The sequence below is a fragment of the Peromyscus maniculatus genome, chromosome X, assembly GCF_049852395.1.
Source record: "Peromyscus maniculatus bairdii isolate BWxNUB_F1_BW_parent chromosome X, HU_Pman_BW_mat_3.1, whole genome shotgun sequence".
Taxonomy (NCBI): Eukaryota; Metazoa; Chordata; class Mammalia; order Rodentia; family Cricetidae; genus Peromyscus; species Peromyscus maniculatus.
The window spans coordinates 36,348,143-36,363,995 of NC_134875.1; the positions used below are offsets into that span (position 1 = coordinate 36,348,143).

General features: G+C 40.4%; 1 protein-coding gene across 1 annotated transcript; it reads left to right on the forward strand.

Annotated features, from left to right (window-relative positions):
* The first annotated feature begins 403 nt into the window (after window positions 1-403).
* Window positions 404-6,694, forward strand: LOC143270885 (uncharacterized). The gene is made up of 3 exons (XM_076562146.1): window positions 404-620; window positions 764-1,109; window positions 6,500-6,694. Exons 1-3 carry the CDS (start codon window positions 506-508, stop codon window positions 6,540-6,542), a joined length of 504 nt encoding a protein of 167 aa, XP_076418261.1. The 5' UTR covers window positions 404-505; the 3' UTR covers window positions 6,543-6,694.
* The last annotated feature ends 9,159 nt before the right edge of the window (window positions 6,695-15,853 follow it).

The window sequence follows — 15,853 nt, forward strand, 5'->3', positions numbered from 1 at the left end:
GAGATCTTCTATATGATCATATTTGCTTTATTTATGTCAAGTCCCAGCTCTCAGATGTAGAATTCTAGGCCAAGAGGTGTTCACTGACATTTCTCAACCAGACTCCAGAGCTACTGGGAGAACTGTGTCTTATTCCCTTCAAATCTGTCAGCACAGTTGAGCATGTCCTCTTCCCTGGGATGATACCTCATCACCAAGGCCACACTAATCAGCAGGATTGTGTCTTAGAAGCCCAAATGTACACCCCCGCATTCCCATGGATTGTGCCATTCTGTTCTCACAAGCACATTCTGCTCATTGCAACCCTAAACTGCTGTCACTGGTTGAATCTGAAGAGGCTCAACCCACAGTAAATGACATTGAGAAAGCAGGCAGAACAGGATGCCTGTGACTGACCAGATACATTGTAATCAGGACCAGTCCAGAAGAGAACACTTTCTTTCAGGTCATGGGTCAATGTTTTTGTTCCCTTCCAAGCGCTTGGGCTTAGACACTCTGCAGGAGCATGAGTACCATCAACAGCATTCAGGGAATGGAACCTCAAGACATCACCCACTTGCTTCATCTGGGAATTGATGAGGTTGAAGAAGAAAGAAATGATCAGTACATGGTTGGGCCAGGTGCTCTAATTATCTCTGTTTCTTTGCAGATGAAAGTGGACAGATGCTTGCCAGCTCAGTCTGCAGCCCATCCCTGTGCTTCCCCATTCACCCTGGATTCTGATTCCATCTCTGATCATTCTCTTTTTGTTTCCTCCGTCCAGGAGCAAGTGAATGGATAACATTGCAGAATGTGAAAGGAAGTCAGGAGAAAGAGGGTGGTCAGGGTGGCCTTGTGTTGGGGGCTGCAGCAGCAGGAGAAGGTACAAAAGAAGAGGTCAGAGATGAAGTTCCTGTTGGCAGTGCAGCTCTCGTGGATGGCAAGCCCAGCAGCAATAGCCAAGATAAGGGCCAAGGAGAGGAGCAGATCCCTGGAAGGACAAATGGCCATCAGCTTCTACCAGGTCCACCAGGCCGGCTGCACCGCCTCCGCCACAGGTTCACTGAGTTCCAGCTGCAGAAGCTGGAGCGTGTTTTTGAACGCAATCACTACCCCAGTGCTGAAGCAAGGTAAGAACAGTGTCTGGCTTGTACTGGGAACAGAAAGTACTCAAGGGAGGCCTCTGATCTTTCCCAGGTCCTTCTCTAACCGCTCTTAAAATAAAATCGGCCTACAGACTCCAGGCTACGAGACCCCAGTCTTCTGCACTTGGGTTCTGGGGTAAAGGGGAGTGGGAAAGCAGGAACAAAGATATTTTCATGAAGTATTTAAATGACTTGAAACAAGGTTAGAGCAGGAGTGAGAAGTCTGAGGGTGGCTGAGGAAATGCATGTTGGTGTTTGCTTAAAATTTCACTAAATTGTGCATCATGCAGTTTCTGCATTAAGTTATATTTTTATAAGTGCTTTGGAACATTTGTCTTAAATCACTGATTTCATTATTACTGTTGAGTATTTTGCAGGGTGGGAGAGGGAGTATTCTTCCCCTTAAAATTTCTACTCAAGAAAAAAAAAACTGTCCCTAAAAGCAAGATAAAGTGCTGAGTATAGTGACTTGCGGCCCAAGCAACACAGCTCAGGCAAAAGGCTCCCTGCAAATTCCAGGACATCTTGGGCTATAGCCTGAAACGTGATCTCAATCAATCAATCAAATGCGTGCTGCTAGTCCTGGTTTGCAATCTCTCCACTTGGGCACTTGGGAGGTGGCAGCATGAGGGTAAGAAGTTCAAGGTCATCCTCAGCTCCTTGGCTCCAGGAGGCCTGTGCCAGGAGAACAACAAAAGCAAACCCCAGAAGAGCCAAGAGCGCAACACCACAGTCTGGCTTTTCCTCTCTCCTCCCTCAAACCCTTCTCCTTTCTCCCCCCTCCCTTCCCCTTCCACTTACCTATCTCCTCTCCTTCCCCACCCCTCCTTTTCTCCTGATTCTCTTACTGATACAGAAACTCACTTTCCAGCCCAGGCTGGCCTGCAACTTCCAGAGAGCTTGGTTCAGATCCCTCATTCTGGTAGTACAAGCTTGTGCTGCTAGCATTGTGAGACTTTTAAACAGTGTTTTTGTACCTGTTGTGGCTTTAGTATTTTCTTTCCCTGATAATCAGCAGGTTGAACATTTTCGCATGATAATTGAACATTAGGAATTCCATTTTAATTAATCCATTTTCTTTTATTTGAATTTCTCTTTCCAGTCTGACAAAGTTCCCAAAACCTTTCCTCCCTGTGATTATGTTCACAGCTCTGTTGTATCAACACGTGTTGATGTCAGTAACATTTTGTATCATGTTTTGTTTTCTGTTTTAGTGATTTTCAAATTGTGTCTGAGTGTCTTAGGGACTTATTCAGTTTTTTTCACATATCTATCACTAGCACATAGAAAATAAAATATCATTGGTAGAAATACATTTTAAAAGCCTCAAAGTCCTCAAAGTGAATGTCACAAAACAGATGATGCCAAATACCGAACATTTGCAACTTTTGCCCACAGAAAGGAACTTGCAAGATGGATAGGTGTGACAGAATCCAGAGTGCAGGTCAGTAACTAGAAAGAAAACAGCCATTCTAGAACTTGTGTCAGGTCCTGGATACCTTTGTCCTATGGGTGAAGTTATTGTGAAGATTTTACTTCTCTCTACTTGGTAAATGAGGGTTTTTGTTTTGAGGCAAGGGTCTCTCTACATAGCCCTGGATCTTGTGGAACTCACTTTGTAGACCAGGATGGCTTCCCTCACAGAGATCTGATTGTCTCTACCTCCAGATTGCTGAGATTAAAGGCATGTGCCACCACCATGCCCAGCTGGGAAATGAGTTTTGAACTTTGTCGGTTTTATACATGGGAAACGGAATAAGAAAGTTCCACAATACCATAATGTCTCATTTTCAGAGAGAACATGACTTCCTAAATAAAAAAAAAATACTATTGAACAGTTATAGAGTTCATGACCCCCCGGGGAGGGGGAACACAGGCTCAGTTTGGATTATAATTAGCTAAATGTATTAAAGCTGCTAGCAAGACAATAATCTCTGAGCTAAATTTGAGTTTGCCATGTGAAGGAGAGTGAGGGGAGGATTTTTAAGGGTGAAAAGCACAAGAAGACTGTGAACACAAGTAAGCCAGGAGCTGTTCTGCTCTGCCAGGACTAGGTAGTCAAGTCAACCTCATACTAGTCCTTGGATGTGTGCATAAGCAGGCTAGAAAAGCTGAAGTGCAGTTAGTCACCTGATAGCAAGCAGATAGTCACGGCTGTACATTTTTGTGGGGGAGGGTCACTAAGTCAGGGTTACTCATCTTCCAGTGTCTGGAGTCAGCAACAAATGGCTAGTGGGTACCAAGATGGATGCCGAACACAAAATGGAGTTTCTTTAGCCTTCACAGAACCAGTTTTATTCCTTAAACATAAGGAGACTCTGTGTTATTTATTTTTATGAATAAATTATTAATACATATTCTGAGTTACAAAAATGCACATTCATTCAGTCTATGTGCAAATAATTGTACAAATTATGTAGAAATGTATAGGTTATAGATGCATATAAAGTTATATTTAATTCTGGAGTCCTTTTAGGTAGCATTTGTGTGTAGAGTCATATTAAGCTTAAGGTTAACATATAAGTCACTCAAATTAGTGCAGTGTAGGGATTCAGGACAATGAATTGTTTTAAAAATAAACTATATTAACACTCTATACTTATGGAGGGAATTTATAAACATTCAGGTATTAGAGTGCAAAATCATTTAATTAAACAGAGACTGGTCAGAATGAGGGATGCCTCAAGTCCTGATGCTTAGTTTTCCTGGAAAAACCATTCATGAGCTTTAATTTTCTGAACCACACTGATGTGCTCTGAATACACCACTAACAAACTAGATTGTACATTGTAGTAGAGATAGATGAAGGTGAGCAGTCTTTGGAAATTTGTCCAAAAAGCTAAGCAACCTAAAAGAAACAAATTTGGATGGTTTTCAGCTGATCTGAGGAAATGTTAGGAAAGAATGATGTACAAACTTGCACCATGCTCACCCTACACACTGGGGCTGTTGGAAACCACTGCATGCATCCGTGACTATTTCCTGGAAGAAAAAAAAATGTAAGAATGTATTTCTGGCTTGGCGGTGGTGGCACATACCTTTAATCGCAGCAGCTGGGAGGCAGAGTCAGGATCTCTGTGAGTTCGAGGCCAGCCTAGTCTGCAGAGTGAGATCCAAGACAGGCACCAAAACTACACAGAGAAACCCTGTCTCGAAAAAACAAAACAAAAAGAATGTATTCTGTTTCATTTGTTGAGAGTAAAGAAGAGTTGTCATATGTGGGAACATGAAGCCCTTCATTTGCTCAGGCAGTGTAATTACTTACTAGTTGTAATAAGTTGACAATATGACTGCCTAGGTGAACACAAGCTGTAAAATGTGTGCCGGCAAAAGGCAGCGAGAAAGACAGGAAACATAAACACGAACTTTAGCTTTGGTGCTCAGAGCCTCCCCCCTCCCCCCGGATGGTGCAGTGATGGCCTACAGATCAAATTAAGATCTTTCTAGAATGCCAGAGCAATACAGGAGGCCTCTGAAGCTGTACCACAAGGTGATAGGCCAGGATCACAACCCGATCTGGCTCAGGTAAAGTTTCAGAACTTCACTTTGTCAAGTGAAGTCCCAGTTGGCCAACTAAGAAACTGACACTTGCTCAGTTGCTTTGTTCCTCCCTCAATTTACATAGCATACTCTCAATGGCATTCTGAGGGCAAAGTGACCTGACCACCATGAGTAAGGGGGAAGATAATGTTCCCATTTACTATCACACCTTTTGTTTTGTTTTGTTTTGTTTTTGTTTGTTTGTTTGTTTTTTCAAGATGGAGTTTCTCTGTGTAGCTTTGCGCCTTTCCTGGAACTCACTTTGTAGACCAGGCTGGCCTCGAACTCACAGAGATCCACCTGCCTCTGCCTCCCGAGTGCTGGGATTAAAGGCGCGCGCCACCACTGAATGGTATTGTAAAATAAAAAATATATATCACACAAAAAAGGAAAAAAAAACATAGCCAACATCACAAGGGAGGTAAATATAGTACTTTTTGTCTGGTTCTCTCTCTCTCTCTCTCTCTCTCTCTCTCTCTCTCTCTCTCTCTCTGTGTGTGTGTGTGTGTGTGTGTGTGTGTGTATTGGGAATCAAACATGAGGACTTGTGTTTGCTAGCTAAGCACTCTGCCACGGAGGTAAATGCCCTGCCCTTACACAATTCTTAATTCTCAGACCATGAACAAAAGGTTCGTGTTGCTGCCCACCAGAGGAGTTGGTAGGCCAGAAATAAGCTATTTTCCTTTCTCTTGCATCTTCTAGCAGACACTCAAAAGTCAAGAAAAGGAACCCGGAGGCAACTTGCTCAAGCCCCTCTTTCCTGTGTATATCAGCTGTTCTCAACATGTGAGCCCTTCCACAGGGGTTGCATATCAGATATCCTATAAATCAGATATTTACATTAGGATTAACAACAGTAGTAAAATTATAGTTATAAAGTAACAACAAAATAATTTTATGGTAGGATGTCACCTCAACATGAGGAACTGTGTTAGAGGATCACAGCATTGGGGAGGTTGAGAACCACTGCTGTAACTCCTCAGCACATTGCTCTGGACTTTGTAGACTGTACTGACTGAGGGAAAAGGACTTCCAATAATATGATGGGTGACCAGGAAAGATGCCACAAACAGGGAATAGAGTTTTTGACTCACAGTTCAAAGCTTGGGAGCATTCAAAAGGTTAATGCAATGGAGCCCTCATAAAGGAAGGTAGTGAGAAGACAGGGGAACTTAATGCCTTTTGCCTTTTCATAGTACACTGGAATTTAGAGATTACCCTTTCTTTGACATCTCATCACAGAAATGCCCAACAGTAACTCATAAGCTGTATCTGTGTCTTCTTCTTGAAGAAGGCATTGAAATATAATTGGAGCTCAGCATGGTTGTGAACATCTTAATACCAGCACTTGGAGGAAAGGGCAGGTGGTTCTCTGAGTTCAAGGCCAGCCTGGTCTACAAAGTGAGTTCCAGTATAGCCAGGGCTGCACAGAGAATCCATTTCTCAAAAATATATATATGTAATTGGAGAGGAGAGTCAAAGTCTCCAAAACTTTGCCACAGGGCTGGGGCTAGGGAGAATTTGCTGAAGGATGATGGGCTATGATGTCATCTGTTCTATGGGATTCCTCAGGGTTCCTTTTTGTAGTACTGAGGATAGAGCCCAGGGCCTCACACATTCTAGCAAACACTGTTCCCTGTGCAACACCCTCAGTCCCTCATGGAATTAGAATTTGAATTAGAACTGGGATTGGAGTTGGAGGAGTTGAAATTGGAGTTAGAGCAATAAGAAAGGTTCTCTCATGGAATGTAAAATCTCACTGGTATATAAACTTACATGATGTGCTCTGCAGTTATGATCCTGACTAAGACAGTCTTTTTCTCTTTTCCTTGTAGAACTGGCTTAAGAGCAGGAGAATCAAATACAGGAAAAGACTGAGGTTGTAAGTGCTCTGAAGTGTTCTCCATGGTGCCCTTGCACCATTCCCTGAAGACTGTGGAGGAGCCCCAGGGAACCACCCTTGCTCAGGAGACAGAAACAGATGTTTCTGCTGCTACCTATGCATTATTTTATTCTCCTCCTCTTTGTATCTCACCCTATTTTTATTTGCAATAAAGCAGTGAAATTGCAATATATTTGCTTCATGAGTCTCTGGGGATTGGTAGGATATGTGTGTAAATTATCAATAAAATGATCTTTAAACAGAAAGGAAAAATCCTTTTCCACTCAGTGTGAGAGTGGGTTTACTCTGACCACGTACCCTCTTTTACCACCATCCCCTGGACCAGAGTAATAGATCTGTTTGCTTCAGAATAGAAGACAATGTTTCTTTTCTCCCAGTATTCTGTTTTAGTGTGTGTATGTGATAATTTTATTTTTAGGTATTATGCACACAAAAAATTATGAAAATTAAGCCAACATTCTTTGAAGCCACACTGAAGAAGAGAAAAAAAAAACATTATCTACTGAATGCTTTCTAATTGTTTTGATTGTGAGGTCTCAACATAAAAGTTTCCTTGTTGGTGTGGTGGTGGGGATGAGGGAAAGATGCCCTCCACCTAGCCCCTACTGCATCCAGCTGATGAGGGAGGTGACCCCTTTACCAGCTGCAATACTTGGGACAGTGAGCCCTGTGCCTCATCTGGCAGCTCAGCAGAACTGACCCTGTTGATGAAGGCACAAGTGAGCTGGCCTGGGAATGTGAGCATGGAAGAGCTGGCTCTGGCGCTTATCTACCATATGGTAACATGGATGGGGATGAGATTTCCTCCTTCCCAGTCAACACCTGAGGCAGGTGTGAGAGCTGGCCCTGATGTCAGCAAGGCATAACTGCCCCATCCCTGCCCTTGCCACCAGCTCCAAAACTCAGGAGAGAAGGCTTTGTACCTACTTGGGAAGCACAACAGAGTCAACCCCATTGGTGGAGGTGTGTGTGAGCCAGCCCCGACATTGTGAGTATGAGACATCTGTCTCTATTACCCATCTGTCATTTGGTGGCATGGGTTGAGGAGAGATACCCTTCCCCCAACACACCAATCAACACCTGAGGCAGGTGGAAGAGCTGACCTTGAGGTCATAAGGACAGGAAAGCTGCCCCTAGCTGCCACCAAATGCACTCAGGAAAGCAGACCCTGTACCTTGGCTGGGCAGCACAATAGACTCAATCCGGTTGGCGGAGGTGTGGGTGAGCCAGCCCCAAAGTTGCAAGCATGGGAGAACTGTCCTTATTACTCACCTGTCATGTGGCAGCATGGGCAGGAGAGAGATTCCCCACACACACACACACACCCATCAATGCCTGCGGCAGGTGGAAGAGCTTGGCCCTGAGGTCATAAGAGTGGGAGAGCTGGCCCTGCTCATCACCAGCTGCAGCACTCGGGAGAGTAGCCACTATGCCGTGCCTGGACAACATAGTAGAGCTGACCTTGAAGGTATAGGTGTGGAAGAACTGACCTTGAGGAAATGAAAGCAGGAGAACTGGCCCCTTGCTCATTGCTGCAAATGGTATACTCACCAAGGCAATGCAGGAGAGCTGACACTGGTGGTGGAGACAGGGGAGAGCTGGTGGGATGACCAGGCCCAGAACCAGGGCTATGGTTTGGCCCACCCCAATAACTGCACCATCTGTGATCTACTGGAATACGTGAAGGGGCCAGTCCTGCAGATCAAAAGCTGAAGGATCTCCACGACACAAGGCAACAACAGTATGACCAAGAGGAGTCCAGTGAGGGCCAGGCATTGATAGTGTAGCAGAAACCAGAGGCCTCAAACCAGACCGATGACTATTTGCAATGAACTCTTCCAAGTAAAGATAAATGGACAAAAGGGTTTACTGCAAGACTCATTGTGGCACACTTCCGTGAGTAGATTTTTCTCCTTTATTTTTCTTTTTTTCTCGTAAATTTTATTGGGATAGGGGATGCAAGGACATAGGACAAATACATAGGAACAAAAAATGAATGGGCTCAAGATACAAGATATGAAAGACACAAAGAATAAATAAAAAGAAAGCTAAAAAAGTTTCCTGACTAACTAGTAAGGATGGGAACATTCACATAAAGTCATTCAGTAAACCTTGTGTGTGTGTGTGTGTGTGTGTGTGTGTGTGTGTGTGTGTGTATGTGTGTGTGTGTGTATGTGCCCACATACATGTTCATGTAGAAGAGTACACTGACTAGAAGTTGTGTCTGTCTGAATGTGTGTATGTGTAGTAGATATTAGAGAACAGCTTTAGATGTTGTTCCTCAAGTGCCTTCCACTTGGTCTTTCGAGGCAAAGTCTTTCACTGAATTGGAAATCACCAAGTAAGCTAGACTGGCTGGCCACTAACATACAGGAAGCAGCCTAATGCCACCTCCCTAGCTCTGTGATGACAAGGACATGGCTTCACTTTTGGCTTTTAAGCATGGCTTCTGGGGATTGAACTCATTTTCCCGTGTCTTCCCATTCTTGCAAGACAAACACTTTACCAACTGAACTGCCTCCTCAGCCCTAGTAGACATGATCACATGTTAGAGAGATCATTTCTTACTGATCAATTCTTATAGCCAGATGATGAAAAGGGGAGTCATTGGCCAGTGTCAGATTACACTAATCCTGAGCAGAAACATGCCTGTGGCATGGCATAGATTTTTTTCTATCAAGGCTATAAATTAGACAAGCATATTAAGTATGTCAGGTCCCATTTCATGATCCATAACAACAGAAGCTATCAGTAGCCCCAGTGGCTTCAGTCTCGGCAGCCATCAGAAAAAAATGAACTGTCTCTTGCCAGCCCCGAAAGTACCACATGCTTCTGTTACAATTCAGGGTCCTAGGGTGCATGCTGGGTTCCCTGGGTCCATGCTGGTGTCTCTGTTTGACATTATAGGCATGGGTATTCCCCTGTTGCCTAAAGGAGCTACTAGAATCTGTCAGTATAAAATCTTTATTTTTCCTTTGCTTTTCTACAAATGCTTTCTGAGTATGTAATTCTATGGTTGCCTATTAGTATGATTTTATATTAAAGCAGTGCTTTGATAATGTGGGTCCCAGGATTGTAATTAATTGCCTGCTTTCTCTAGTTACCTTTTATAACATGATCCTACAATAACACATCTTTTGGCCCCTATAATGAGCTACAGTTTTTGTTTTTTGTTTTGGCAGTGTTAAGTTGATAATATTGTTTGGGGGAAATTGTGACTTCAAACAAGTAGAAGGATAATAGATAAAGGAATATTCTCTCTCTGTCTCTGTCTCTCTGTCTCTCTCTGTCTCTCTGTCTCTCTCTCTGTCTCTCTCTTTCTCTCTCTCTCTCTCTCTCTCTCTCTCTCTCTCTCTCTCTCTCTCTCTCTCTCTCTCTCTCTCTCTCTCTCAGTTTTTCTAGATAGAGTTTCTAAGTGTAACAAACGTCCTGGCTGTCCTGGAACTTGTTTTGTGGACCAGGCTGGTTTTGAACTCACAGATATCTGCCTGCCTCTGCCTCCACGGAATATTCTTAAATATGTAAAGAGTGGTTAAAGCACAGTTCTAAAGTAATGTTCACTTCTGTCTAATTAAAAGCCCTTGGTATTTGTTTCTACTGGGAGTTTGCTAGTGCTGTGGTTTCTTCCGGGGTGAAAGGTGAGCCTGTCCCTAGGCAGATCCAGCTCTGGACAGCTGCAGGTCTTAGTGCAAGTCATTAATAGAATTTTCATATGGTCAAAGTTGTTTAATGATTTCTGTGGCAAATTTTGGAATGTTCTTCAAATCAAGGAGAAACAATTTTGAAGTGTACCCACTAGGAATTCAAGTTTACATTGACATCAGTTTAGATACATTGTTCACCAGGTTTTAGTACTTAACTTTGTACTCCATCTTTAAGAGTTGAGTGCATCTACTAGGTTCTTTTCAAAAAAATATTTATTTGTGTGTTTTATGAATATGGGTGCTTTGTCTGCATGCATGCCTGCACACCAGAAGAGGACACTAGATCCCATTATAGACAGTTGTGAGCTCCTACGTGGTTGCTGCAAATTGAACTCAGGACCTCTGAAAGAGCAGCCAGTGATCTAAACCTCTGAGCCATCTCTCCAGTCCCTAGGTTCTTTTTCTTGCTTTAGTTTGCTAAAGTGCCTGTGTTTCCCACAATGACATGGAAGCAGATTTTCTCTGTTTTTCTCTGCCTGGTGTAAACCACAGTGTAGGCTGAGTGTTTTAAAGAAAGTGCTGAAGAATTGAAGTGGTTAAAATGTCCCCAGAGTAATAATTGTTGAAATATTTGCCTTTCATTTTACTAAATAATACAGGGCTGTCTTCCAATGTTTTCATTCTTCTCACATCTCTATTAACTGTGTGAATATGACAATTGATCTAAAATATTCAGTATCTCTTTGACATAGATATATTAATATGCCAATTAACTGTTACTGAAATAAAACAAATCTCTTAGCTCTAAAAAGGAAACCACCAGACTTCAGTATGATATCTGTGTTTCATTTTCTGAGACAGGGTCTGATATACCCCAGGCTGGCCTTCAATTTGCTGTGTAGCCAAGGATGACCTTGAATCTCTGATCCTCCTGCTTCCACCTGCCCAGAGCTAGAATTACAAGTTTGCATCCCCATGCCCTGTCTTTGAGGCGCTGGAGATCAGAACCAGGACTTCACACATGCTAGCCAAGCACAGACTCACAACATCATGGCCCCCAACTTCAGAACAAAGTAATTGTACATTATCAGGTTGGATTACTAAAGTAGATTGTTTAACACAAGGATGTCACAGGAATTGTTTATGCTAGAACTCTCTTGTAATAATGACAAATGTGATTAAGGCAATGGATGCTTGTTATGGGGACCTAGATTGTGGCTTGTCGTGCCTGGAGAGGAAAAAGTATGCGAGCCCTGGATACGACTGTGACATTTTAACCTATATTCTTTTTTTTAATAAATTTTTATTCATTTTACATACCAACATATTCTTAAGGAGAGTCGAATCAAGATTTCCACACGCACAGAAGTGCTCAGAATCATTTGCTTAAGACAGAGTGGTGACCACCTATGATCTTAGCATGTTGGAGGAAAATCACAAATTGAGGTATACCACAAATTCAAGGCCTGTCTGGAATTCAGAACGCGTTAGTTACTTTTCTGTTACTATGATAAATACCATTATCAAAATCAATCTGTGGGAGGGAAAGGTTTGTTTAGCTTATCGTTACAGAGGAGCAGAGTCCATAAAGGCAAGGCATGGCAGCAGAGAGATCACATTTCATCCACACTGGAAGTGAAAAGTGAGAGAGCAAGATGTTGGGGAAGCTACAAACCAGTGGTTCTCTACCTCCCTAATGCTGTGACCCTTAAATATAGTTCCTCATGTTCTGGTGACCCCCAACCATAAAATTATTTTCGTTGCTGTTTTGTAACTGTAATTTTGCTACTGTTATAAATAATAATGTAAATATTTGTGTTTTCTGATGCTCTTAGGCAACTCCTGTGAAAGGATCTTTTGACTCCTGAAGGGGTTGTGACCCACATGTTGAGAACCACTGATATAAACCCTCAAAGCCTGTCCCGCAGCATGGCTCTACCTCCTAATCTACCTTCTGTCCTGTCAAGGATACTTTGTTGTCCAGTGGCTAACTTTTGCCACAAAGAATGTTAACTCCATATGCAGTTTCTTCAATGCTCATATTTTCTCTGAAGTAGATTGGTACTGCCAGGAGCTGACATGTCTCATAGTCATAACAAAAAGAAAAATTTTCTAAGTTATTAAAACATTTTAAATGTCATATTCTGTATATCTCTGAAGGGTTTGAAGATGACCTGTCTATCTAAAATATATCTGCTCAATTTTAAAAACATACCTAATATGACTAAAAGTTCTATTATAATGTCTAACTACAAACTTTAATTTCTTTATATCCTAATAGTTGGTAATAATAACATTCAAGGATCAGAAAATTGCATTACATTGTTAAATTAACAGTATAAGTACAATTACAAACATACATATAGCATTTTCTACCAATATCTATTTCAATATATATAATTTGTATAAAATATAAAACAATCCAATCCAATGTAAAGTATTTAAAACTAGTAATTGTCTTTTTCTTTTTTTTTTAAACTAGAACTTAAATCTAATCTTCTATGCTTAGCCCTTTTCCTTACCCCTGATAACAAATTGTAACCAACCCCATAAACCAAGAGAATTATCCCAGATCCAAAACCCATTAAAAGACCAAAAAACCACCCACCCCACACCACCTCTTTGGGAATGTGGGAGTCATATTCTTAAAAATACTTCCTGCTGGGTATGGGCAAAGGTATCTTTATCCTGAAAAGAAAAATTTTAGGTTAATTTTAAAATTCTAGGAAAGGTAACTATATCCTTCATTATCCAGTCTGTGTATAATGCCAAAGTTCAGAGTTTATCTCAAGTCCTTATTCAAGTAGTCTTTGAGACTAGATCATCTCAGCTAGCCCTCTCAAAATTGATTGCTCTGAGCACTTTTTAGTCCAAAGCTGATCTGTAGATGATATTTGTCAGCTTAATGATGTTATTATTGTCCACAAGGAATTGTTGTTGTTGTGGGGCCCCATCTTCTTCCTGGAGACTTCAGTTGATGTTAGGCATGGCTGTGATTTCCTTCGGAAAACTGATAAGAGACTCGAACACAACGACATATATATGTAGCATAATTGGAGCTTTTTTCTTTCTAGAATTAGTTAGTACTCTATATGACTATTCATATCTTAACAAAGTTTAAAATGTATATATATATATATATATATTAATCTCATAAATTTTGATATAAAATTCATACTTTAAGAAAAGTTTAAAGAATCAGAATAGAATCAAAGAGTTGAGATTAGTAATAAAATAGTCCCTTAATTAATTTGGCTGTCCCATAGCAGAAGATGGCTCTTTTATTCTGTCATGATACAGGGAGTTTGCATTTTCCTTTTAACAACATACTTAAGTTTAAAGAAGGAGAGAGCCATTCTCCAATTCCAAATAATTCAGCTTTAAATTTTAATTGAATTGGGACTATTAGAAGATCAATAGTGTTAAATTTCTTTAGAGAAGAGCAGAAACAAATATTTAGGAAGACATAAAATTTTATAAATGATATACCCATACACCATTTCACTGTTTCCTGGGATAGACGATTTGTCCCTCTTATTCAGTTGTCTCATTTGTCCAGTGTTCTTCAGATGCCTTGACCTTCATTCTCCTAAAAGACAAAAACAAAAACCGTTCCCCAAGACTAATTTTGGGGATGTTCCTTTTTGGCAAGTTATTATCTGATTAAATGAAAAGGCATGTATTACTGGTATAACTTAGTTTAAATTGGATGTTCATGCCGGTTAATGAACTAACACCTCCTCTAATTAAGAGGTCTCTCTTTTTCAAATCGAATCTTTATCAATTTTGATGGTACCCACAGCTTATCTTCTCCTGTAGAAACAAAAGCAAAACCTTGTCCCCAACTTAACACATATCCTGGTTTCCATTCTGAGGTCAGCACATCCTAAAAGTATATAGGCTGATTTAATTCTGTGGTTTTCTCTATGATCCAATGTCTCTCTGCAGCTGTTGTTCTTTTCTCATTGGCATTGAGAAAATTCAAAGTTAATAGAGCATTATGCAGTCTATTTCTGGGTTTTTTTTGTTACTCCTTTCTGTTTATTGAGAATATCCTTTAGAGTTCTGTTTGATCTTTCTATAACTGCTTGACCTGTAGGATTATGTGGAATACCTGTAATATGCTTTATATTGTAATAAGGAAAAAAACTGTTTCATTTTAACAAAGACATATGATAGAGCATTGTCAGTTTTTATTTGTGCAGGTATACCCATGATGGCCATAACTTCTAGCAAATGAGTGATTACAGAATCAGCTTTTTCAGAACTCAAAGCAGTTGCCCATTGAAATCCTGAATAAGTATCAATGGTATGGTGTACATATTTCAATTTTCCAAATTCTGCAAAGTGAAACATGTCCATCTGCCAGATTTCAATCCTCTGAGTACCCTTTGGGTTACATCCTGCTCGTAATGGCATTTGATTGTAGAAGGGACAAGTAGGACATTTCTTTACTATTTCTTTGGCTTGTTGCCAGGTAATGGAAAAATTCTTTTTTAAACCTTTACTATTGACACGATGGTTCTTTTTTATGAAATTCTGAGGCCTCCATCACATTTCCTATCAATAATTTATCAATCTCATCATTGCCTTGTGCTAGAGGGCCTGGCAGACCAGTATGGGATCGAATGTGAGTTATATATAAAGGATGACTCCTTTTCCTGATTGTATGTTGTAATTGAACAAATAGTGAAGTTAATTCTGATGCATCATGGATAAATTCTGCAGTCTAAATATGCAATATCACTCTTTCAGCATACTGAGAGTCAGTTATTATGTTGAGAGGTTCTGAAAAATCCATTAATACCAACAGAATAGCATACAATTCTGATTTTTGAACTGAATTATAAGGACTTTGAACCACTTTACTTGAATTTTCTGATTTGTAACCTGCCTTTCCTTGTTTGTTGGCATCTGTATAAATTTATTAGAGTACACAATATCTTGGGGAACACAATACCACCACATTTCCTCTCTTTTTGTCTAAAATTAAAAAAGCTTATAACTAATACAAGAAAAACTGTCTAATAAGTATATACAATATATACAGACAAAAATTACATTAATGATGTCTAGTCCATTAACATTTGACAGATTCAGATAAAAACTCCATTATATATAGTAACAATGTCCAGTCCAGTAACATCTGATAAAAATTTTCATTACTTATTTAAAACAAGTAGTTCCTTTTTAAAAGTAGATTCCATAATCTCCCTTTTTATCATATCATATCCATATTCTCTCTTTTTTCTTTTCATAATACATTCAGTAGTCTACCTTTTGTCATTTTTATATCTTCCCCTTTTTCTTCGGTGTAGATTCAGTGATCTACCTATTTATCCTATTATTTCTTTATCTTTTTTTCTCAGAGTAGATTCGATGATCTATCTCATATCTATATTCTCTTTTTCTTTTTGCTTTCTAGGGGTGAAGATATCTTTAGGGAATCTTGAAAAGAAAATTTTGGGGTTAATCATCAAGTCCTGTATCGTTTGTCCAGTCTCTGGATAATAGGAAAGTTCAGGGCTTGTTTCAAGTCCTTGTTTGAGTACGAACTCCAGATATGGGTTTTTCCCATACAATTCGAGGCAAGATCCAATCACATCTCTTTATAAGATCGATTTTATCACTTTTGGGATATT

What these genes read in the sequence shown, in the direction of transcription:
- LOC143270885 (XM_076562146.1), top strand. Translation starts at nt 506, where the DNA reads ATGAGTACCATCAACAGCATTCAGGGAATGGAACCTCAAGACATCACC. An exon ending in TCAGTACATGGTTGGGCCAG is followed by an intron (nt 621 to 763) that starts GTGCTCTAATTA and finishes TCCTCCGTCCAG; the next exon opens with GAGCAAGTGAATGGATAACA. An exon ending in TACCCCAGTGCTGAAGCAAG is followed by an intron (nt 1,110 to 6,499) that starts GTAAGAACAGTG and finishes TTTTCCTTGTAG; the next exon opens with AACTGGCTTAAGAGCAGGAG.